The sequence below is a fragment of the Leptonychotes weddellii genome, chromosome 6 (genome assembly GCF_054177405.1).
Source record: "Leptonychotes weddellii isolate Sample4059 chromosome 6, ASM5417740v2, whole genome shotgun sequence".
NCBI lineage: Eukaryota > Metazoa > Chordata > Mammalia > Carnivora > Phocidae > Leptonychotes > Leptonychotes weddellii.
In genome coordinates, this window is record NC_138374.1 from 90,121,413 (window position 1) to 90,145,319 (window position 23,907).

General features: G+C 34.0%; 1 protein-coding gene across 4 annotated transcripts in view; it reads left to right on the forward strand.

Annotated features, from left to right (window-relative positions):
- Nucleotides 1-23,907, forward strand: part of SUCO (SUN domain containing ossification factor) — an 85,149-nt gene that overhangs the window by 6,477 nt on the left and 54,765 nt on the right. For all 4 annotated transcript variants that reach the window (XM_081824616.1, XM_081824618.1, XM_081824617.1 and 1 more), the window contains exons 2-6: nucleotides 16,631-16,739; nucleotides 18,808-18,918; nucleotides 21,021-21,175; nucleotides 22,777-22,914; nucleotides 23,141-23,291. In XM_081824616.1, the coding sequence (XP_081680742.1) occupies nucleotides 16,631-16,739; nucleotides 18,808-18,918; nucleotides 21,021-21,175; nucleotides 22,777-22,914; nucleotides 23,141-23,291 (664 nt within the window). The remainder of the gene's footprint in view (nucleotides 1-16,630; nucleotides 16,740-18,807; nucleotides 18,919-21,020; nucleotides 21,176-22,776; nucleotides 22,915-23,140; nucleotides 23,292-23,907) is intronic.

The following is a 23,907-nucleotide window of genomic DNA, read 5'->3' on the forward strand; positions in this document are numbered from 1 at the left end:
CAGGATCATGACCTGAGCCGAAGGCAGACACTTAACGACTGAGCCACCCAGGCGCCCCTGTATCTCAATTTTTTAAAAAAAAGTCTTTCTTGTGGAACTTGATGTGAAAAACTTTGGGAAGAAAAGTTTATCTTTGTCCTGGGATATACATTCCAAAGAAAGTGTATGGTACTTAAAAGAGGTGTTGAGTTATTAAGTAGGAAAAGGTCTGTGAAAGAAGGTATGACAGGGAGGTACATCTTTGTGTAAAACTCCAACACTTGTGTTCAATAAAAAAGTGGCAAATTACTTATAGTATCCTTTGAATTGTTTTTAAAAGAGTTGGATGTGTTTTATAATAACCTCTTTAGATTATTAAACATTTGAGGATATATCAGAATGGAGGCAGGAGTTGGGTTGGCTGGTAATGAAAAAAACAAAAGATACTAACACCTAAACATACCTTTGGACATCGGTTATTTCATTTTTCCATTGTTCATGAACTCCGAAATTATTCTTTCACTTTTTTCAACTGCATGAATAGAGAAATAGGTCAATACATATAGCTAACATTCTAGGGCTTGGAATGAAAGGGAAGAGAAAAATTTATAAAAAATTTAAGTGCTTTATTATTCTTTCAAGCCATCTTCAAGTAGAAACATATGTATGAAATACTTTTGTTTAGTAGTTTATACATAAATGGAACTCTTTATTTGAAACATATATGTACATGTTGCAGATTGTACTTTAGTGCCAGTTGTATGTTGGTTTGCTTTTAAGGCCATATTTTAAAGTAGTTTCAAAAAATAAAATTGTACATGTTGCAAGGATATGAGAAATTGTTTTCAAGTATTTGCAGTATAAGACTGTTAATCCCTTGGGATAAACTTATTTCATAAATGCAGATTTTTTTGAAAGCTTGATTTTATTTTAGGACTTTATTTTTGTGGAATCACTAGTTAAAATTGTTTTATATTTTACATAGAGGTAACACCTAGATTTGTTAGAAAATGTTTTGTGGCTTGTAGGTACTAAGCTAATTTTGTATTTCTTGTTATAGAGTATTTGTAATCTAACAGGAGAAAATATGTGAAGTGCTTAAAACTGCCATGCTCATAGTAAGCATTGTTATATAAGATTTCTTTTTATTTCCTCTGGGTGCTTTGGTATAATTAGGAGGGCAGAGGTGTCAGGGTTCAGAAACAGGAATCCATAAAATTCATTCAAAATGTTATTTAGTTACCAACAATGTATTTGTTGTGGTGGGGAATACTGAAGAAGCAGGAGACTTGAGCTCGGTCCTCTGGAGTATACAAGCTGGTTGTCAAAATACACATTCATACTAGTGTGGTGGAAAGGGCATAAAACTAACTCAGAGCTTGGTTGTAACCCTTTTTTTTGCAATATTAATAGTGAGCCTTTATTGGGTGCTTATTTATATTCTAAGTGTTTCATGTCCACCGACTTATTTTATTCTCTTTACAACTCTTTTGAGAGCCACGCCATTTAAAGATGAAAAAAGAGAGGCACAAAAAAGTTAACCTACTTGCCCAAGTTCTCACAGCTAGTAAGCAATGAGCCAAAGCCTAAGTAGGCTGAGTCTGAGCCTGTGTTTTGTTCTTATTTTTTATTTAAATTCAATTTAGTTAACATATAGATATTATTAATTTCAGGGGTAGAATTTAGTGATTCATCAGTTGCATATAACACCCGGTGCTCATTACATCAAGTGCCCTCCTTAATGCCCATCATCCATTTACCCCATCTCCCCACCCACTCCCCTCCAGCAACCCTCAGTTTGTTTCCTATAGTTAAGAGTCTCTTATGGTTTGCCTCCCTCTGTGTTTTTATCTTAATTTTATTTTTCCTTCCCTTCCCCTATGTTCATCTGTTTTGTTTCTTAAATTCCACCTATGAGTGAAATTATACGGTATTTGTCTTTCTTTGACTGACTTACTTCACTTAGCATAATACCCTCTAGTTCCATCCGTGTCATTGCAAATGGCAAGGTTTCATTCTTTTTCATGGCTGAGTAATATTCCATTGTGTACACATCTTCTTTATCCATTCATCTGTCGATGGACATCTGGTGAGCCTGTGTTTTTATCACTACTCTATGCCGCCAGTAGTCTGAGAGATGGCCTTATGCAAGTTTCTTTACCTTTTCTTTGTGTGTCAGTTTTCTTATCTGAAAATGGGCATACTGGATTGCCTCAACTAGGAATGACCATTAGAATTATTCATGAAGCTTTAAAAAAATACACATGCCTAGCATTCTTACCTTGGGGATTCTGTCTCAGTAGGCTTGGGATATTCTTGTTCATTCCAGTCATTACTACTAGATTAGATTAATTCTGAGTTTTTTTTTTTTTTTTTTTTTGTACATTTAACATTCTAAGATACCTGGTTTGAACACTTGTGAACAATACAAAAAGCTGAATTGTTCAGCAGGTGCTTAAAGAAGAGAAAAATTAGACCTGGAGTTGTCAGGAAAGACCTGACTTAAGTTTAAGAGAAAATAATGTGTGGCTTATAAACTTTGCTTCTTTGGAATGTAGATGTTTCATGAACTGAAATAAGATGTACTGGTGCTGCTAATATGAATAATGGTCTTTTCCTAGTGTGGGGTGTATGTGTGTGTGTGTCTGTCTGTCTGTAGTGGGTAGATAGTACTTAATTGTCAAGGAGAAAGAATAAAAGAGATAATGTACTTGATATAGGTGGGAGTGATAGTAAGCAGACAAGCTTGCATAGAAACTAAAAGCTGTATTTTGGGAATTTTAATGGGTTTTACAAGCTAACCCAAGGAATTAGACAGTAAAGATCGAGCAAGAGAAGTAGCGTTCCAAGAATGTTATTTTAACATCATTGTGCTAGAAATATTTCAGAAGAGAGAGACTTGGAGGGATGAATACTTAAAAAAAAAAAAAAAGGCAGTTGAAATAATTGACATTTATCATAACAAGTATTTGGTAGTAAAAATGAAGAGAGGGTGCATTGAGCAATTTTGAGGAAGTAAATGATCTGGTTTGGACATAGATCGGCCATTGACGGTGCAATATAGTAGAAATAACATTGGTCTAGGATTCAGAAGAGAACGTGGTTTTATTTATTTATTTATTTTTAAAGATTTTATTTATTTATTTGACAGAGAGAGAGAGAGACAGCAAGAGAGGGAACACAAGCAGGGGGAGTGGAAGAGGGAGAAGCAGGCTTCCTGCCGAGCTGGGAGCCTGATGTGGGGCTTGGTTCCAGGACCCTGGGATCATGACCTGAGCCGAAGGCAGACGCTTAATGACTGAGCCAGTCAGGTGCCCCGAGAACTTGGTTTTAGTTTGCCTCTAACAAGCTCTTGTTCTTCAGAACTCCCTTTCTGTCATCCATGTCAATGTCGAGAGATATTTACTGAGACTTCTGTGTGGTACGTTCTAAATAGGATTCTGGTAGATAAAACAAAGTTAGCTGCTTTCTTGGAGTATACTGGTTGAGAGAATAAATGCTAGGATCTAAAGTTACAAATCTGTGCAGTAAAGTTCAAAGAGAGAAGAAAAGTTAATTGTTTTTAACTGAGGCAACTAGAAGAATTGGACATGTACAAAAAGAAATGGAAGAGTTGCAGAGGATTTGAATAGGATGAGCTGTTGAGATGAGTGGAATGATCCAAGTGGAATGATCCAAGTGAGGACATTATATAGGCACTTAAAAATGCAGACTTCTGATCTTTAATTTTCAGTCAGACTGGGTGACTCAGTCGGTTAAGTGTCTGCCTTCGGCTCAGGTCATGATCCCAGGTTCCTGGGATCCAGTCCTGCATTGGGCTCCCTGCTCAGTGGGAACTCTGCTGCTCCCCCTATTGTGCTCATTCTCTCTCTCGCTCTCTTCTCTCTCTCTCTCAAATAAATCTTTAAAAATTTTTTTTAAAATGCAGACTTCAGTGCATTTAAGAATTGGGCTGGAGTTGTCCTCATAGAAGGGATCATTTTTGAAACAAGTTTGACTGAACGTGGAGCTTCTGCAGATACTTAGAATAAAGAAAGATGCCAAGCAAAGTAAAGCTCTGAAGGGAAGGAGAGTGGTTTGAAATGAAAGATGGGAAGAGGTTTAAGGAGGTCATTTGAGTGGCAGCAATATAAAATGTCTCAGATAAGGCTGAGAAAAGGGTCTTGTTTTCAGAAGAGGGAAGTAATTGGTAAAAGCTTATGGGAGTGGAAATAGAAGATACTTGAAGAGCTTGGTAGGCATGAGTTCTCACACATTTGATTGGCAGACAGAGAGATAGGAGAGGCTAGAGTAATCTCACCCTTATATGCTTCAACCCATTCTATACAGTGCCATGATTTATCTTACTGATGCACAATTTTGATTATGTCAGTCTCTTGCTAAAACATCTTTCAAAGACTCCTGTCATCCTGAAGAGTAAAAATGTAAACGCTCACCTTAAAGGTCTGAAGTCTGGCCCAAACCTACTTTTCTAGCTTTATTTTTCACTCTTTTTAGATAGGCTTTCTGTTATAGCATGAATAACCTGTTAGCCTGTTTGTAATTTATTTGGGGACCATCTTTGTAGTTTTGAGTTGAAAATTAAGGTCGCGAGGTATTGTGACTTGGGTTTTATAGGCTAAATACACCTGATGCAGTTTCTTAAAATATGTCATTATCAAGTAAGTTTAGTATATGTTTATCTTCAGCAGCTTTGAGAACAATTGTATTGGCTGAATTTCTAATGGTATATGTAAAAACAGAACATACCATATTGTTTAATAAGTGCTACCCCATGCTGGATCCTTGAAATTATAGGTAAATTTAGTGAAACAATCCTCTAAAGATTTTGATACATGGAATAGTTAAGCTAAGAGAATACAAGACCAGTCCTACATCAGAGTGAAAATTAAAGATCAGAACTTTCGAAATTCAAAGGTTTGATTAGAAGCAAACACTAGAATTCAGAGTTTTCTTCAGCTTAGCTCTGCAGTTCCATGTGATTTGACTGGAGACTGCTGTGGCAGCGGAAAAGAATAAAAACTGGGGAGGGAAACGAGCACAGTGTGACCTCTTGTGATGGATCAGCAGGTAGACCTCGCAGAGACAAGCAACCTTAAAGGAGCCCCCAAGCTGATAATAGATAAAGAAGAATATGTCTTTTAATACATGTGATTAAAGAAAGTAGAGGGCTTATGAAGCGAAAGCACTGGAGGCCCAGTGATCTTTTGGTCTCTTGGATTTTGATCGAAGTGGCTTCTATTATACCCATTTCCTACAAATCTCCCTGTACTTCATAGAATTTCTTAAAATTTTTTCAAATTTCTGGACAGTGTTCAAAAGACCATAATTTTCACTCTTACCTGAAAGTTAATTTCTACTTTGCCACCTTTATGTTTCATAGATATCTTTCCTGGATTGCCTTTTTTGTTTGTTTGTGAAGGGGGATGTAGGCAGGGCATTACTTTGACCACACTGCTGTAATTGAATGGCTGACACTATTTTCCATACTACGGATTAGATTTGTACTTGTGGTTAAGAAGCAATTCTTCATTGCCCAGTTCTGTTCTTTCTTTTACCATAAATTCCGTGATTACTGGGCTCTCTCCCTTTTCTAAGTTCTTATCCAGGCTGTTCCAATCCATAGTCAAAGGAAGAGCTCAGTAGATCACCATGCTGAGAACAGGGCAGTAAGTTCTTTGCCGTAGAGGTGCTCAGCGTTATGTGAGGAACAGAAATACAAACAATTAATTTCAGTTCAGCGTTGTAGTAAGTGCTCAGATATGCCAAAGGGTTGTGGCCAAACCCCAGATTGTGGAAATCAGGAATGTGTCCTAGTCCCTAACATGTTCCTGCCCCCAGAAAAAAGAGTAAGAATTTAGTCAGGTTTTGGATGGTGAGGAGTGGGAGCAGGGGCAGAATAGTCTTGGAAGACAGAGAAGCATGAGCCAGAGGCGTGGAAGCATGAGACAGCATAGTATGTGTTCAGGGAACAACTACAAGTAGTTCTGTATTACTGAAGCATGAAGTGGGAGGCAGGGAGTGGCAGAAAATATGAAACTGAAGACTTAGCCAATAAAAGAAAATTTTAGATATTTTAAAATATGCAAGGAAGCTTGAATTTTGTCATGGAGAGTTGATAAAAGGTTCTAAGAAGGAGAACAGTAATTTGACAATTAGAGTTAGGTTCTTGGCAGTGTGAAGGGTTGATTTGCAGAGGTGGTAAGATAGGAATTAGGGAACTCTGTTAGGAGGTTGCTGTAAGTAAGAGATGAGGGCTTGAGCTAAGGCAGTCATAACAGGATGGAGAAATGGGTTACAGAAATTTGAGGTAAAATGAACTGTAAATAGTGGAGGGAGGATGAAAGAAAAGGAGTAGTATAGATGTTTTTCAGGTTTCTAACTTGAGGACTGGGTGGATAGGAGTACCACATGATGAGATCAAGGGTATAGGAAGAGGAGATTTGAAAAAGGAAGATTTTTGTGTTCAAGTTTGGATTTAGTTGTTTTGGAGATATCTTGGAACATGAAGTGGGGGAGATTGAACTTTTAAATGAGGTATACAAGGAAGACTGAGAACAGAACCCTGGAAGCATTGGAATTTAATCTGCTGCAGTCTGCAGCTGCATATCAAAGGAGACTCAGAAGACTCTGAGAGAGATGGGAAACAGAATTGTATAATTTGACAAACCAAAGGAGAAGAGGGTTTCAAGTGGAAGCAGTAGTCAGAGGTGCCACACACAGCAGAGAAATCAAAAAAGGTAAATCCTGCTACTACCATACTGATTTCAGTAGTTTAATGAGGGCAGAAATTAGAATTCAGCAGGCTGAGGGCTAAGTAGAAGGTGAAGAAATTGAGACTATAAGTATATGCTAATCTGGAATTTGATAAGTAAAAGAAGGTAGAAAGGACAATAGCTGATAACAGTAGTTAACATTTGAGTGCATATTTTATGTCAGACTAAGCACAGTGCATGCATCATTTTATTTTCCTCATAGTAACTCCCATTTTATTTATTAGAGAGAGAGCAAGCAAGCGAGCGAGTGTGCATGGGTGCACGAGCCAGGGGGAGGGGCAGAGGGAGAGAGAATCTCAGGCAGGCTCCACCCTCAGTGCAAAGCTGGATGCTAGGCTCCATTTTAGATCATGACCTGAGCCAAAATCAAGGGTCAGAAGCTTAACTGACCAAGCCACACACATGCCCCGAAGTAACTCCATTTTAGAGTATCGATATTGAGGCACGCAGGTTTTGTAATTTACCCAAGAACATACAACTAATAAATGGAGAACTTGGGAATCTTGACTCTGAAGTTCCATGTCCTAGCCACTATGTTACAAAACTTCATATTTCTATTGTTGCCACTATCTAAATCTGAGGTAAATGTTATTCCTCTTTTGTGATATTTCTTATATTTTTGTTATGCTATAACTAGCCTTGACTAATACCATCAATTCTTGAGTGAACAGATCGGTTGACCAGAGAATATTAAATATGAAGTATAGCAATACAGAAAGATCATAGGCTTTGGAGAGAGATAATCTAGGCTTGCAGTCACAAATTGAATGACTTTGGGCAAGTTAATTTCTGAGCTTTAGCTTCTTTATTTGTAAAAATTAGATTAAGACTTTCATCTAAAAGTCTGAATAAAAAAATAAAAACATAACTTTTTTTTATTCTTATGTTAATCCCCATACATTACATCATTAGTTTAAAAACATAACTTTTTTTTTTTCCCAAGACATCAGGTGCTTAGGATTACATTGCTCATACTCGATGCAGAGTTCTGCATGGGTCCCCTTTTTCACTCCATTTTACATGATTACTCTTTTATCTTCTATCTTCAGTGTCATTCTTTTCCCCATTTTAGGCAGTTACCCTAGAGTATATTTGAGCCTTTCTAGTCAGCTTGCATGTATTTATTTGATGTTTTCTTCCCAAATAGTCGTGTTTTGCTTATATGTTATAAAATTTTACATAAATTGTATGATGCTATTAATTTCATTCTTTCTACTTTTTTTCATTTAACACTTTTAATTGCTTTGGTTATTAGAACCATCATTAAAATGAATTTTAAGTAGTTAATGATGTGGGAGATGCCCTCAGGAAAGCCTCATAATATCATTTATTCATTGAGCAGCACTTTGTGTGTGGCTGCTTCTAACGAGAGACTATATGTTAATAAATGCATTTGGGTGTATTCTGTTCCATTTGCTTGTCTTTTGCTATCCCAGTACTGTAGTCTAGTTAGAATGGTTTTGTAATAAATTTAATTATCTGGCAAGGTGAACCACATGCCTTCGCTTTTTTTGTTAATTTAGCTATTCATGGGCCACTTTTTTTTCTGTATCATATTTAGAATGAATGGATCCTTCAGGTATTTTGATAAGAGTTATATTTGAGTGATGAATTGCTATCTTTACATTGCTGTCACCAGTATTCCATCTATGAACATATTAGATTTTTTGTGTATTTATTTCTTTATTGTATGATCATGACCAGAGTTAAAATTTTTTATCTATAAATGGTTGTGTATTATTTTTCTTAGGTTAATTTCTAAATTGTTTATATTTTTTTTTATTGCCAATAGCTTATTTTCTTTTTGGTTACTGCTGGGAGGAAAATACAAACTTTTCTGTTTCTTAAATTTTTAGGTTGAGATAATTTACATACAATGAAATGCACATATATTAGTTCTATATGTAGTTGGATCAGTTTTGACAAATACATATATTTGTGTAACCTACCCCCCCATCAAGATACAGAACATTTGTATCACCCCAGAATGTTCCTCATGTCCTTTTCTAGTGAGTCCCCTGAAGCAACCTGTGATTCGATTTCTGTCACCTGTGGATTAGTTTTGCTAATTCTGGAACTTCATCTAAATGGAGTTATACAGTATTTTCTTGTGTCTGGCTACTCAGTATAATGTTGCTAAGATTTATCCATGTTGTTTCATTAGTCAGTAATTCATTTACTTTTATTGGGAGTAGTTAGTACATTCTATGAATATACTATAGTTTATTCTGCTGTTGGACATCTGGGCTGCTTCCAGTTTTTGGCTATTAGAAATAAAAGGTACTAGGGCCATTTTCATACAAGCCTTTTTGTGGACATAGTTTTCATTTCTCTTGAGAAATACCTAAAAGTGGAATTGCAAGTGCTGAAACAGTTGGGTATCGTATGCTTCTGGATATAATACCCTGAGAAAAACACACCATCACTTATGAAGGATCCCATCCAGGAATATATAACCTGAATCTGGACATGAAGAAACATCAGATAAGCCTCAAATAAGGACCATATTATTTAAAAAATTAAAGGACTGTGTTCTTAAAAAATATCAGTGCCATATAAGGTAAAGGCCAAAAACTTATTTCAGGTTAAAGGAGGCTGAAGACACATGATACATGCAGGACATGATTCTGGACTCAATTCTGTAGTTGGGAGTAGTGGAGGGGGAATGCTATTAAGGATATTATTGGGTTAATTGACAAAATTGCAGTATGGATGATAGGTTAAAGTATTATGTCATTGTAACTGAAGTTGATAATTGCACTGTGGTTATGTAAGCGAATATCCTTATTCTGTGGAAATACATAGTAAAGCATTTAGAGATAAATTAAATGGAGTGGGAGAAAGAAAGTGTGAGAAGGAAGATGTGAGAGTGTGCTATGAGCAAATGACAAGTGATGGAAGAAATGAGGCAAAATGTTAACAATAGGTTGATATGGTTTGTGTATGTTCTTTGTACTATGCTGGCAATTCTTCTGAAACTTTGAAATTATTCCCAAATAAAAAGTGAAAAAAACAAAAACAAAACCTTGTTTGGGATTTTTCCCTTCTCTGTGTGAGGTATTGATTAATCCACTCAAATTTCTTTAATTTTCATTAGTTTTATACTTTGTGCCAATTTTGCTATTTTTCTAGACAAATCCATTTCTTCTAACTTTTCAAATATATTGGTATTTATATAATTTGTAATATTTTATAATTTTAAAAATCTGTTTTATCTGTGGTTATTTCATGTTTTTGTAGCATATTTTGTTAATTCACATCACCAACTCTTCTTGATCGGTTTTGTCAGAGATTTATCTTTTTAACATTTTCTTCAAAGAACCAAGTTTTGGTTTTCTGAATCTTTGCCTTTTTCTTTATTTCAGTGTTTTCTGTCCTTATAGCCTTCCTTTTTATTTTATTTTATTTTATTTACACTCTTATCTCTTTGAGTTGAAAGATTAGCTCTTTTTTTCAGGGTTTGTCTTCCAGTGTGTTTAGAAGCATAGTTTTCCTGCTATTGTCTTATCTGCATCCCACCAATTTTGACCAGTAGTCCTCCACTATAATATTTCATAATGTTCCTTATTATTTCCTCTTTAATGGAAGGATTATTCTGCTGCATCATTTGTGTTTCTAGACTTAGAATGTTGGCTTTTTGTTACTTCAAATATTGTTGCCATGTGGTTGGAGAGTATAGTTTATTAGATCTTCAGTCTTTGGAATTTGAGTCTTCTTTTGAAGTTTTAGTATATGATCAGTATTTGGGAAATATTCCATGTGTGCTTGAAAAGAATGTTTAATTTGATTTGTTATAAAGTTCTATATTTTTGATCAAGCTTGTTTCTTATATATAATATAAATCCTATGTTTCCTTAGTTTTTGTCCATCTCTTATTTTGTAAGAGATAATTTAAAATAGGCTACCAAGGCACCTGGGTGGCTCAGTTGGTCTAACTCTTGATTTCTGCTCAGGTCATGATCTCAGGGTTGAGACTGAGCCCTGCGTCAGGCTCCATGTTGGACATGGAGCCTGCTTAAGATTCTCCCTCTCCCTCTGCCCCATTCCTCCCAACCCCCACGCTTTCTCTTAAAAAAAAAATAAGCTACCATAATTTTTGATTATTCTGTTTTCATACGTAGCTTTGGTTGTTTTATATATTTTGAAGTGATACTGTTGGGTGCATATATATTTATAATCATATCTTTTTACTAAGATAAATAAATCTCTTAGTGACATAATGCTTATCAATTTAATTGTTTTAATTAGAATTGCTACTTATTTTTTTTCATGTTTTCTCAATGTATCTTTACTCAAATATTTAATGAATTGAAAATTATGCCTAACATTTCTTAACAAGCCTCTGTATCTAACATAATATCTGGTAAGTATTGGTAGTCTTAAGTGCTTATAGAGTTTCTTCAGTATAACTCAGAGGGAAACATTAATTCATTTGAAAGTTTGACAGACTCCAGTTTAGTTTTGCCCTCTCCCTGCAATTATTAGGCTTGGCTCATTTGCATATTAACATATTATATTCTTTATTGCACATTAATGGAATTTATTATTGCATTATTTTGCTAAATTTCTTTGATAAGATTATAAAAAGTAATTGTTTAAGGTAGCTAGGTCTGTATTTTTGAGCTAGCAGTTGTAAAACACTCTCATTCTAAGCCATTGGTATTAAAAAATGGTGTTTCCTCAATCACTTATACATTAAAGAATACTTTCTCTCTAATGAAATCTTTTTTTTTGTCACTTTAAGGCTTAATTCAGTTGCTATATCCTCTAGAAAAAATTTCCTGAGTCCTTCTCCTGTTCTCTTCAGTAAGAGCTAATTAATACATCTTTTACTTAACATTTACATTTTAACCACTATTTTTTGAAATATATAGTTTTAACATACCCTTTAAAACAGCATAGTGCCTAGCAGTATTATTAGACTGTAGGTTCCCACTGCAAGAAAAACTTAAGTCACTATACATTCAAATTGAAAACCTTTCAAGAAAAAACTATTAGTGTCATCTGGATACGAACATTCATTCCTTCCACATTGTGGTACTTTTTTTTTAAGCATCTAGTAACCATTAAGACCGTATCTAAAAGAGCTTTTGTGGAAATAATAGGCAAATAACAAGTATTTGTCATTAAAATAGATGAATATATATTTATTCTATTAATACATGGTAAGCCTATTTTTTGGAGAGTGAACAAAAAAAAGAAACATTAATGATACAAATACGAAATTAAAATGGAGTGCTCAACAATTGCTAATATTTCTATTGCTTTTAAGCTCATACAGTTTATAATTTATCCATATGCTTTTTGTCCATTTTAAAGAATTCTATTCTGGCAACTGTACCCAGACAGGTATTACAATAATATATGTAGAAAGTAAATACAAAACTGAATTATTATTTTCTATTTAAAAATGGATGGAATTCTAAAACTTTTTCTTATGGGAATTTAAAGACATGCCAAAAAAGTATAGAAGGAAGAGTGTAACAGGCATGTACCTGTTGCCTAGCTTCAATAATTATTAGCCTTTTGTCAATCTTATTTTATTTCTCTCTGCTCCACTTCTTAAAACAGCTTTATCAGGGGCATAATTGGCCTACAAAAAACTACATAAATTGTACAGTTTGATACATCTTGGCATATGTATACATCCATGAAACTATCCAAGCAACTGGTGAACATATCCCCTTTACCCTCAGGAATTTTCTCATGCCCTTTTGTAATCCTTTCCTCCTCGCTTCCTCCTCCAGGCAACCACTGATTTGCATTCTGTAGCTATAGTTTAGTTTGCATTTTTTAAGCGGAATCATACACTATATACTATTTTTTTTTTTTTTGATCTGGCTTCTTTCACAGAAGAATTATTTTGAGGGTGTTGTGTGTTTCAAATTCATTCCTTTTTATTGCTGAATAGTATTACATTGCATGTCTGTAGTACGGATTGTTTATCTATGTACCTGTTCATGGACATTTGAGAGTTTTTTCCAGTTTTTGACTACTATAAATAGAGCTCTTGTGACCTTTTGTGTTTTCCTTTCTCTTGAGTGAATACTTAAGGGTGGAATGGCCGGATCATATATAAGTGTGTTTCACTTTTAAAGCAATGCCAAATTGTTTTCCAAAGTGATTGTACTATTTATATTCCCATGAACAGTATATGAAAGTTTCAGTCCTTCCATATTCTTTGCAACACTTAGTATGGCCAGTCTTTTAAATTTTAGCCATTTTAATAGGTAGTAGTGGTATCTCATTATGGTTTTGATTTGCATTTCTCTATGACTAAGGATGTTGAGCATCTTTCACTTTTATTTGCCATCCCTGTGTCTTTGGTGATATGATGGTGAAAATCTTTTGCCTGTTTTTAAAAAATTAGGTTGTTTCTTCTTTTTTTTTTTTAAAGATTTTATTTATTTGTCAGAGAGAGAGAGCACAAGAGAGCATGTGTGTTCACACAAACACAAGCAAGGGAGCTGCAGGCAGAGGGGGAAGCAGGCTCCCCACTGAGCAAAGAGCCCGATGCGGAACTCGCTCCCAGGACCCCTGGATCATCACCTGAGCTGAGGCAGATGCTTAACTGACTGAGCCACCCAGGCAACCCAAAAATTGGGTTCTTTCTTACTTGAGTTTTGAGAGTTCTTTACACTGGATACAAATCCTTTACCACATATATGCTTTGCAAATATTTCCTCCCAGTCTGTAACTTTCCTTCTTATTTTAATAAGTGTATTTTGTGGAACAGAAGTTTTTAATTTTGAAGTTCGGTTTCTCAATTTTTTCTTCCATGGATTGTGCTTATTTTTAAAAGAAACTTGTGGGGCGCCTGGGTGGCTCAGTCGTTGAGTGTCTGCCTTCGGCTCAGGTCATGATCCCAGAGTCCTGGGATCGAGCCCCGCATCTGGCTCCCTGCTCTGTGGGAAGCCTGCTTCTCCCTCTCCCACTCCCCCTGCTTGTGTTCCCTCTCTCGCTGTCTCTCTCTGTCAAATAAAATCTTAAAAAAAAAAAAAAAAAGAAAAGAAACTTGTATTTTGGATTGATTTTAGATTTATAGACAATATGCAAAGGTAGTACGAAGAGTTAACTATATACCTTTCACCCAGCCACCCTGAATGCTAAATCTCACATAACCTACCCACATTGGGGAGGGCGGTCTACTGAGTCTACTGATGCTAATGCTAATCTCATTTCCAAAAAACTCAGAACTTGGAGTAATAGGATTGATTTATGATATTAAAAACAAGGATCTGTTGGTCTTCACAATAACTGTGGATATTAGGAATTATATATACACACACACATAGTTCCTGATGATAAAACTAGTATATGCTTGTGGTAGAAATTTAGAAACTATAGAAAAGGATAAGAAATTAAGGGGATATCACTACCAAAACGCTAATATCCACAGTTTTGGATATTTGAAACTTTGGTTGTCCCAAATACATACCTACCTACCTACCTACCTACACACACACACACACACACACACACACACACACACACACCACCCCTCCCCCCCCTGAGAAACACCCCTCCCCCCCTGAGAAACAGTGTAAAAGTCTGTCAGTAAAGAAGTACATAATAAATAATGATGTATCAGTATGAGGTTTTGAAAAGTAATATATTCTTGTGGTTCAAAATTCAGAAGACATAGAGTATTTAGTAAAAAATGCTCTTGTATTTTTCTTGTGATTCTGCCACCCAGTTTTCCTCCTTGGATGCAACCAAGGTAGTGCTTTTTAAAAAAAAAAATCTTTCAAAGAAATGGATGCACACACAAATACCTTTAGTACACATGTATACATGGTAGCCTACTAAGTATGTATATATTATTATGTACCTTGCTCTTCTCCCCCTTTATTTTTTTAGTTTTAATTTTATCAAAATAGTATATCCATATGAAAGTCAGATAGCTCTAAAAGATTTATTATTTATTTATTTATTTATTTTGGTTTGAAAGAAACCACTTTCATCTCTTGGCTGATTAATTTTATATTCTTTGTCTCTAAAATAATTGCTTTAATGTCAGTTTTAGGTATTCTGGTGCAGATGATCAGATTCTTTTTACTATATGCTGGTAATACAATTCTGTCATAATTTGGGTTAGATCAATATTCATTATTTATATAATTATTGACATATATATGCTATTCACAGCTGAGCCATGTAGTAAAACATGATTACTTTTCCTTTTCTGTACTTCTTTTCTTTTCTCCTGGAACTAATATTTGACTTACTAAGTTTGCTTATTTTTTTATTTAATTACGAACTATCTGGCAGTTACATAGATTTGTACTTAACATTTTCAAAGACCTATCTGATGTGCTGTCAATTTCATCCTCTGAAAGAAGGTTCTTCTAGAGTTTCTGATAACCTCCAATTTAGACTTGGTTGCTCCCTGTTCTCTCTGTATAGCTGTCGTCTTAGGATTTCTGTTTCCAGTCACCAAGGGGATTCCCTTTCCCTCTCTCATCTCAATACTATATTGTTGTGATTACTGTGGTTTCATAGACATGTAGTTCCCTCATATTAAAATCTTCTTGATTATTCTTACTGTTTATATAAATTTTATATCAGCCTACCTACTTAAAAATCTTCTTTATGTCTTTAAATCTTCTGTATATATTAGCTCAAATTGTATAATTTGACTTTTCCATGTTAAAGAATTGTCAAATATTGGCGATTTCGAACAGTTCAACCAAATAGAACATTTCTTGCTAAGTTTGTATTTTAGTTTTTATTGTTCTTTTGCAAATGGGGACTTTTCTTCTGTTTCATCTTGTAACAGGTGGTGATGGTTTGAGTAGAGTTGATTTGAATCTAATTTTATACCTAGGAATATAATTTTTATATCCAAGACTTCTTTTAAGAGGTGGTTCTTTTTAATTTTCCACCTATATAAAGTCATTATCTGCAATTAAGGATCATTTTCTGTCCCCTTTTCCATTTTTATACTTTTTATCATATTACATAATACTAACAGTAATGGACATTCTTGTCTTGTTTCAGATCTAAATAGGGTTATTTTTAGATTACGTCACTAAGTTTGGTACTGACTTTTAGGCTTGCGTATTGTGCATATATGTTTCCATGGTAAACATCTGCTTATTCTCTATTTTAAGAAAATCTTGATGGATGTGTAAGTTTATCAGATGTCTTTCAATGACTGTGGAATAATCATAAGATATTTTTCCTTCATATTTTTGCATGGTAGACTAAATAAATAGATTTTATTATATTGAACCACTTTTGAATATCGGAACTAAACTTTACTTGATCATAACAGTGGTATATTATTTCTTTGGTGTGTTCCTAGAGACTTTCTTTTTTATTGTTTTATTTAGAATTTTTGTGTCTGATTTCAAAGGTTGTATTAACCTGTAGTATTCATTTGTGTGTGCTATTTCTCTTAATTTTGGCTATCACGGCTTTGTTTCCTATATCAAAATTATTTGGAAACTTAGCTTCTATGCTTTGAAATAGTTTAGGCAGCTTTAGAATTCTCTGTTCTTAAATATTTAGTAAAATTTAGAATATTATTGGCATCTGATACTTTCTGAGGAGGTTAACTCCTTGAAAACTTTTCCTTCTGTGATAATTATCAGATACTCCTTTTGTGAAATCTTTATTGTTTTACCTTCATGAAATTCATAATGCCTTACTTGGAATGCTGATAACACAGTTTATGGGGGGTTTTTAGGGCATTAAATAAAAATACTTGTCTTACGTACATTTGTCTTCATTAAATTGTTAAGTTCTTGAGGGCATTAGGGTAGGAGCCATCTATTTATTTATTGCCTAAAATTCTAGCCCATAGTAGGGAATATGTTGGCTTAACAACTTTTCCTTCTTTCTTTCTTTTGGTGATGGTGAATGTTTTACAGGCTTCCCAGTTGGCGTGTATGTTGTAAAGAGAGTTCTTCAGCTTCATCATATTACTCTCAAGATGACAATTGTGCACTAGAAAATGAAGATGTACAATTCCAGAAAAAGGTACCTTAAATAAAGTTGACAATGTAATTTGTGTGTCAGCTTTTTAAGACTTCCTCAAAACGTTTGGAATAAAAGTCATTTCAAAAATACTATGACATAGTTTTTGGTGATTTGTAATTCTCCTTGCTGTAATCGGAAGAATTACTCAGGTCATTCTGAAAGTAAGCTATCTTTGAGATATTTGTATGTTTATTCTTGGAATGTTGTAACATCGTTAGTCCTAGAGTAGGGAAAAAAATAGTAGCTATTCGGAGAACTGAAAACCAGTGGTTCACTTTTTAATATTCTAAATAGTTCAAAGGTTTCGAAAGAAACCCTTATAAGTAAACACTTAGAACTGAGGATTATAGGGAGACCCTGCAGTCAGTGGCTATGTAGTTTTTTTATATAATTGGGTGGAGTGAATAGACAGAGTCCAAAAAACCAGACCAGATGGTCTTTAAATCATTTATTATTTTATCATTTTAAATTATAAAAGGTGGGGTGCCTGGCTGACTCAATCAGTAGAGCATGTGACTCTTGATCTCAGGATCATGAGTTCAAGCCCCACATTGGGCATGGAGCCTACTTAAAAAAAAAAAAAGAAAGTAAAATCAATCAGTCACTCAATAATAGAAGGTGAGTATTGACTAGATTTGGCTCCCCCCCCATCAATATATGTATTACAGTTGATCCTTGAATGACATGGGTTTGAACTGTGTGGGTGCATTAATATGCAGATTTTTTTATGGTACAGTACTGTAAATGTATTTTCTCTTACAATTTTCTTAACACTTTGTTTTTTCTAACTTACTTTAATGTAAGAATACAGTATAATAATACATATAACATACAAAATATGTGTTAATTGACTGCTTATTATTGGTACAGCTTCCGGTCAACAATAGGCTATTAGTAGTTTTTGGGGAGTCAAAAGTTATATGGAGATTTTTGACTGTGCTAAGGCTTGGTACCCCTAACCCCTGCATTGTTCAAGGATCAACTGTATAGAAGTAATTTATACTAACTGTAAAATATTCATATTTATATCCTGTTCCCCTCCCCAGAGGAACCACAATTTACTGTTTCTTGTGAAAACATTGAGACTTTTTTTTTTGGTTATCTATATATGGCACACAAATTAGTATTTTATTTTCCATAAAATGTCATATTATAAATATTCTACAAATGACTTCCCCCTTTGCCCCAATAATATCTCATAGATACCTTTTCATGTTGTTGTATTCTTGTGATGGTTACATTTTCATTTCATTGTATAAATTATGATGTATTTCTTTATTGACAGACTTTAGCATTGTTTCTCACCTGTGTTTGTGCACGTGGGCTTGTGTGTGTGCATGTGGGCTTGTGTGTGTGCATGTGTGTGAACATAAGTTTATAATTACATACTTGGAGGGGTTGGCATGATACTTATTCAAATTTTGGAGTTATGTTGGATTTGTTTCTGGGATGGAGCAATTTTGAAGACTGTTGCTGAATATCTCTTTAAAAAGAATACAATTTTATACTTTTACCCACGGTCTGTAAAACTTTGATCTAATCTCTGCTGAAAAATTTGAAGACTAAATGTGAGAATGAATATAAGCGAAGTATTCGGGGGGAAAACATATTCTTTCAGCAAATATTTAAGTATCTGGTATACGTTATAAAGACTTACGTAAACAAAGAATATGAACTTTGCTTTTATGAAACTTACATGCTAGAAGATACATTTAAACTTGAAGGTGTCTGAAATCTTAACTTGTAAGTCAGTGTCAAAAGAGAGATGATACAAAGAGCTGTATGTACATTCATTTATTAGATATTTCCTGAAGTCTTATTACTGTGTGCCTAATACATAGTGCTGCATGGTAGGACTAAAGTGCTTATTAAGAAATCAAATGAGGGTCTTCAACTCATTTAGTATACATTTTAAGTGGTGGCAAGGAAGGGAATGCAGGAAGATGGACAATAAGCATGTACACAAATAAAAGTAAGAATCAAATGTGTTATAAAGTATATAATATTGTTTAGGACTGTTTTGTGAAACAGTTTTATCAGTTACCCTTTTTTCTTTGTTGCAATATAGGATAAAAGAGAGGGACCTATCAATGCCGAATTATCGGAAAAAGTGGGCTCAAACTTACCTATTCCTCCAGAAGAACATAAATTAAAAGATGACTACATTGTGGATGTACAGGTAAGCTATGTTGCTTTGATCTTTAATGATAACGTCTTTTAAAACTGCTTCACAAGACAGAAAACTTCTGTTTGGTCACCATATTGTGTATTGTTACTTTTTCTTTTTGAACTGTTGTGCAATTGGCTTTAATACTATTCACCTGCTAAGAGTACTGCTTTTGAGAAAATGTAAAATTACAGATTTAATAATAAATGTGACTATTTCTTTGTAGTAAAAGTTTGGGTGTAAGTTCTCATGTCTTCGTAGATTCCATTTTGGCTCACTATAACGGATCTTTGTCTCCAGATTTTTAGATGTCGGGAAATTTTTTCTAACTTACAACAAAAGAAAGTATTTGTATGTAAAACAAAGTATTTTGATACCAAACTTTTGTCACTCAGTGTGGAGTATGAATTAATAATAGGTTAAAGTATGTTTTATATGTTTCTTATATTACATTCTGAATATTATTTTCCATTTTGTACATCAGATTTTATGAAAGATGTGAAAAACTATAAACTGACTAGAATGCTGAAGCATCTGGAACCCATTTAATATCAGGAATAGCTGAAGGAACTAGGGATATTTGATCTGGAGGACGAAGAACTAAGGAAAAACTAAGTATCTCAAATATCAACAAAAACAAACTTCAGCTCAAAATGAGGGAGAATTCTTTTTTTAAATACAGTTAGAGCTATTTTATGACTTAATTGGGCTATCTAAGTACAAATAGTGAGTTTCATTTTATTGGATCCTAGAAGATGTTTGTCAAATGTTTCTACGTAAGAGTAAGAAAGTGTTCTCTGTAGCCCTTCTAGTTATATGACTATCCCGAACAGTCCTGCCATTGTTCATTTTCTAGAATTTTTATCATGGTATACTCTTGCTCAAGTACTTTGAAGTGCTTACTGCGTCTTATAGATCTTTGCTGTTCAGTATAGTAGCCACTAGCTACATTTGGCTATTGAGCACTGGAAATGCAGTTAGTCCAAATTGAGACTCGCTGTAAGTATTAAATACATATTGGATTTTGGAGACTTAGTAAAAAAAAAAAAAAGTAAACTATCTCATTTTTTTTAATACTGAATACATATTAAAATGATAATATTTGATAATAATAAAAACTCCTTTTCTCAAGGCCTCCACCATAAAATGCAAACTATTTGTATTCCTTTGTGTATTTTTCATTTCAGTGTAAATAATTCCCCAAATGATCATATTTTATATTCCACTGACTCTTTATCTTATGTTTTCTTTCTGTTCTCATACTGGGTCCTTTTTTTCTTCAAAGTCCTAGTTTTTCTAGTCCATAATAGTCTATAGTTTCTCTTTTCCTTGGACTGAGCATGAGTACCTCACTTGATACTCACTTAATAAGCATTAAATGTTTACTATGTGCCAGGGAACATGAAAATCAAGAGAACATAGTTCTTGCTCAAGACATTTATAGTATACTTGAAAAAGAGAAGGAGACCTAAATAAGGCAATTGAGGTTTTACAGATGCTCTATTAAGTCTGTACAGAGAACAGTAGAGGCATAGAGGAAGAGGAATGGCTAATTCTATTTAAGGTTGGTAGTGGGGGAGAATGTGCTGATAGAGGTTTCAAATATGAGTGGTATTATGTAGATTTCAGATTGTGTTTTGGAGGAGTGAATGGCCCAGAGCATCCAAGGACTGAAGGATCAGTGAGAATCATTTATTGCATTGTAATGTTACTTGTACATGCCCTGTGTTGTTGTTTATTGATGTACATTATCTTCTAAACTGCTCTGCGGCAAGAAGTATGTGTTGTTTTGTATATTTAAATATGATTTCTGTGTTGCTACTAGCATTAATTAAAGTAAGAGGGAAATATATGTAGGTCCTGATAGAAAATAGGAAAGAAGAAAGGCAAGCTCCTTTTTTCTAGTTTGTGAAATGCCATGAAAAATGTCTAGAGCTTGTATTTTAATATGAAATATATTCCTTGGGAGGTATTGTTGGAAGATAGGATTTTTATAAAAGTACATTCTTGATACTGTCACTTTTGAGACATACTTTTATAAAATCCTGTATAGCTAAAGAGATAACTTATTAATCTCAACATTTAATATAACTGACTTTTTTTTTTTTAAACAGAATATGGAGTCAAAAAAGTTAAGTCCATCTGTAATTGAGACACTCCCTACAATTGATCTACATGAAGATTCTTCCAGTGGAGTTGTGGGCAGTGAAAACATTGAAAATATTTCCAGCTCATCTACCTCAGAGATCACTCCAATCTCAAAGCTTGAGTAAGTTATTACAAAGAAAAAAAGAGAATCTAATTAGGTAATGATAGAAAAATGTCTTAAGAAGATAAGGCAGCTTGAAACTCAGATTTGAAGTTTAGACTGTATAGCAGACTTAAGTTATGATGCCTCTATTTTGCATTTTTATTTTATTTTAATGTAAGGATCTTTTGATATAAGGAGTATTTATTCTGTTTCTAAACCCAGTGAGGTTGATTAGATCTCAGCCATGAAATCTCTGCATCACAAAAAATGAGGTTCTACTTGTTTAAGTAACTACTTATTTGAATAATCTTCCCACTAATTATCAAAGATTCGAATGTCAGATTATTCATTTCTATCAAGTATTACTGAAGCATTCCATTCATAATTGTGTCTTTTTGTGAATAGCTACCTTTTTCAAACTTGATAATAAATATTCAGAATATGTAGCTGTAAGAGTTCCTTAATTTAGAAAATCTATTGTGTACTTTCCTAGTCCTTACAGCAACACTACAGAACAAAATTCCCTTCTCTCATACTACATTAAGCATTTCCTTTATCAAATGAGTTAATATATATATTAAAAATGAATAGAACAATATCTGGCACATAATGATAATATATGTGTCAGTTAATATTATTGTTATCTTCACTACTTTTTAAATTTTTTTTCCCACAGCACTTTTTAAACACTTATTCTTCTCAAGAATGGAAGGGACTGGGGTAGAGGAGTTGTATTCAAAGATGTTAGAGTTGCCATTTAGGGGTTTATCCTAGGTAAGGAATAAAGAAACAAGACATTCTTAGAAGTAACGGTAGTATTTAAAAATTTAAAAATACTTATTCCAGAAAGAATTTAAGGCTAGATATTACAAATCTGAACAGTACATCTTATTTTCCCATTGTACTGAACATGACTGCTTAGTGAATTGGAAGTGAGTAGGACAGAATATTAGGGTAGTATTTTTAAAAATGAAATTCTAAAAGTGCCTTAAGAACTTAGTGAAATGTTTTAAGATAATAGATTATTTTTTGATAACTATAGGCAACAACTCTAATACTGGTAGATTGTACTAACAGAAAAGAAACATTAGAGAAGATACAGTTAAGATAAATTTTAAGGGCACCTGGGTGGCTCAGTCAGTTAAGCATCCAACTCTTGATTTCAGCTCAGGTCATGATCTCAGGGTCATGAGATTGAGCCCCAAGTCGGGCTCCATGCTGAGCATGGAGCCTGCTTAAGATTCTCTCTCCCTCTCCCTCTGTCCCTCCTGTCCCCACTTGCATGTGCTAGTGCACTCTCCTTCTCTTTCTCTAATAAATAAATACATACATAAATAAATTTAAAATCTTATTTTTTATGAGATCAAATACTAAGCTATGATATTTTGTTTTAAAATTTGGTAATTACCTATTTAACAGCCAAAGCCATTAACAGATCAAGAGTCAGCAGTTAACTTTACATGATTTAAAATAAGTAAATTCTTGAAAACAGCCTGTAGAACAGTAAGGCATTCTTCTCTGGTTTAGATTATGTTTTGAAAATCACTAATACAATTTGTAACTTATGCCACATTATGTTCGTTGAGTTGCCAGATTGTCTTTTTTGTTTCTATTTTTAGTGAAATAGAAAACCCTGGTACTATTCCTATAGCAAAACCAAGTGAAACTGAGCAATCTGAAACTGATTGTGATGTTGGTGAGGCCCTTGAAGCGAATACTCCAGTTGATCAGCCTTCCTTTGTCAGTCCACCTGAAAGGTGGGTGTGAGCTGTTGTTTTCCTTTTGTATAATTCTGTAATAATAGCAGTGTCATGTTTGAATGGACTTTGGTGTGTGCCTAATTCCACTTTATGATCGCGAGAAAGCTAATCCCTTTGTGCTCTTTTCTTGGTTTATTTTGTACATGATAATTTTAACAGTTTAGATTACATAAACTTGTTATTCAGCTAATTTTTTTTAATATGTCTTTTTGGTTTCAAATAGCCTTGTTGGCCAGCATATAGAAAATGTGTCATCTTCACATGGCAAAGGAAAAATAACAAAATCAGAATTTGAATCAAAAGTTTCAGCAAGTGATCAGGCTAGTGGTGATACAAAATCTGCATTGAACGCTTCAGATAATTTAAAAAATGAGGTAAGTTATATACTTGCACTGTTTCCTACTTTATTATATGCATTTTTATTATTAGCTAATCTTGCAATTTGCTAACCATATTTGCCATAAAATTAGGGATTAAGTAGTTAATGAGGAATGTGGAACTGAGGTGAGCTGTACTTCCTGAGAGCAAATGGTTACTTCCTGGGTACTCTTACCAGTATATTATTTATACATACAGTTGTTCCAAGTATGAACAGCCTTTAGTTGTATATAATTAAGTGGTTTTCTGTTACCATCAACTGTTTGATAGCAGATACGTAAAGTCCTTACTTAAGAAGTTTCTGGAGAGCTATATAGAAGAAGTTATGATTATTAAATTCAGGTATCTTCAGAATAATAAGTTTAACTCCATATACACTGTTAAATTTAGGCTTTTCAACCAGAATTATTTTAAAGAGACATTTTTACCTTTTGTTATTTGTGTGCAGAATACAGCTTATATTGAAGAGTATGAATTTTACAATTATACTAGCCCCATGTAGCAGTTTTACTTTCCTTTCTCCTTTTGAGTTCTGCTTTGACTTCATATAGAGGCCAATGCAGAATTTCCTGAAGAAATGTTGACAGAGAAGTCTAGGCCTCCTTCAGGTAA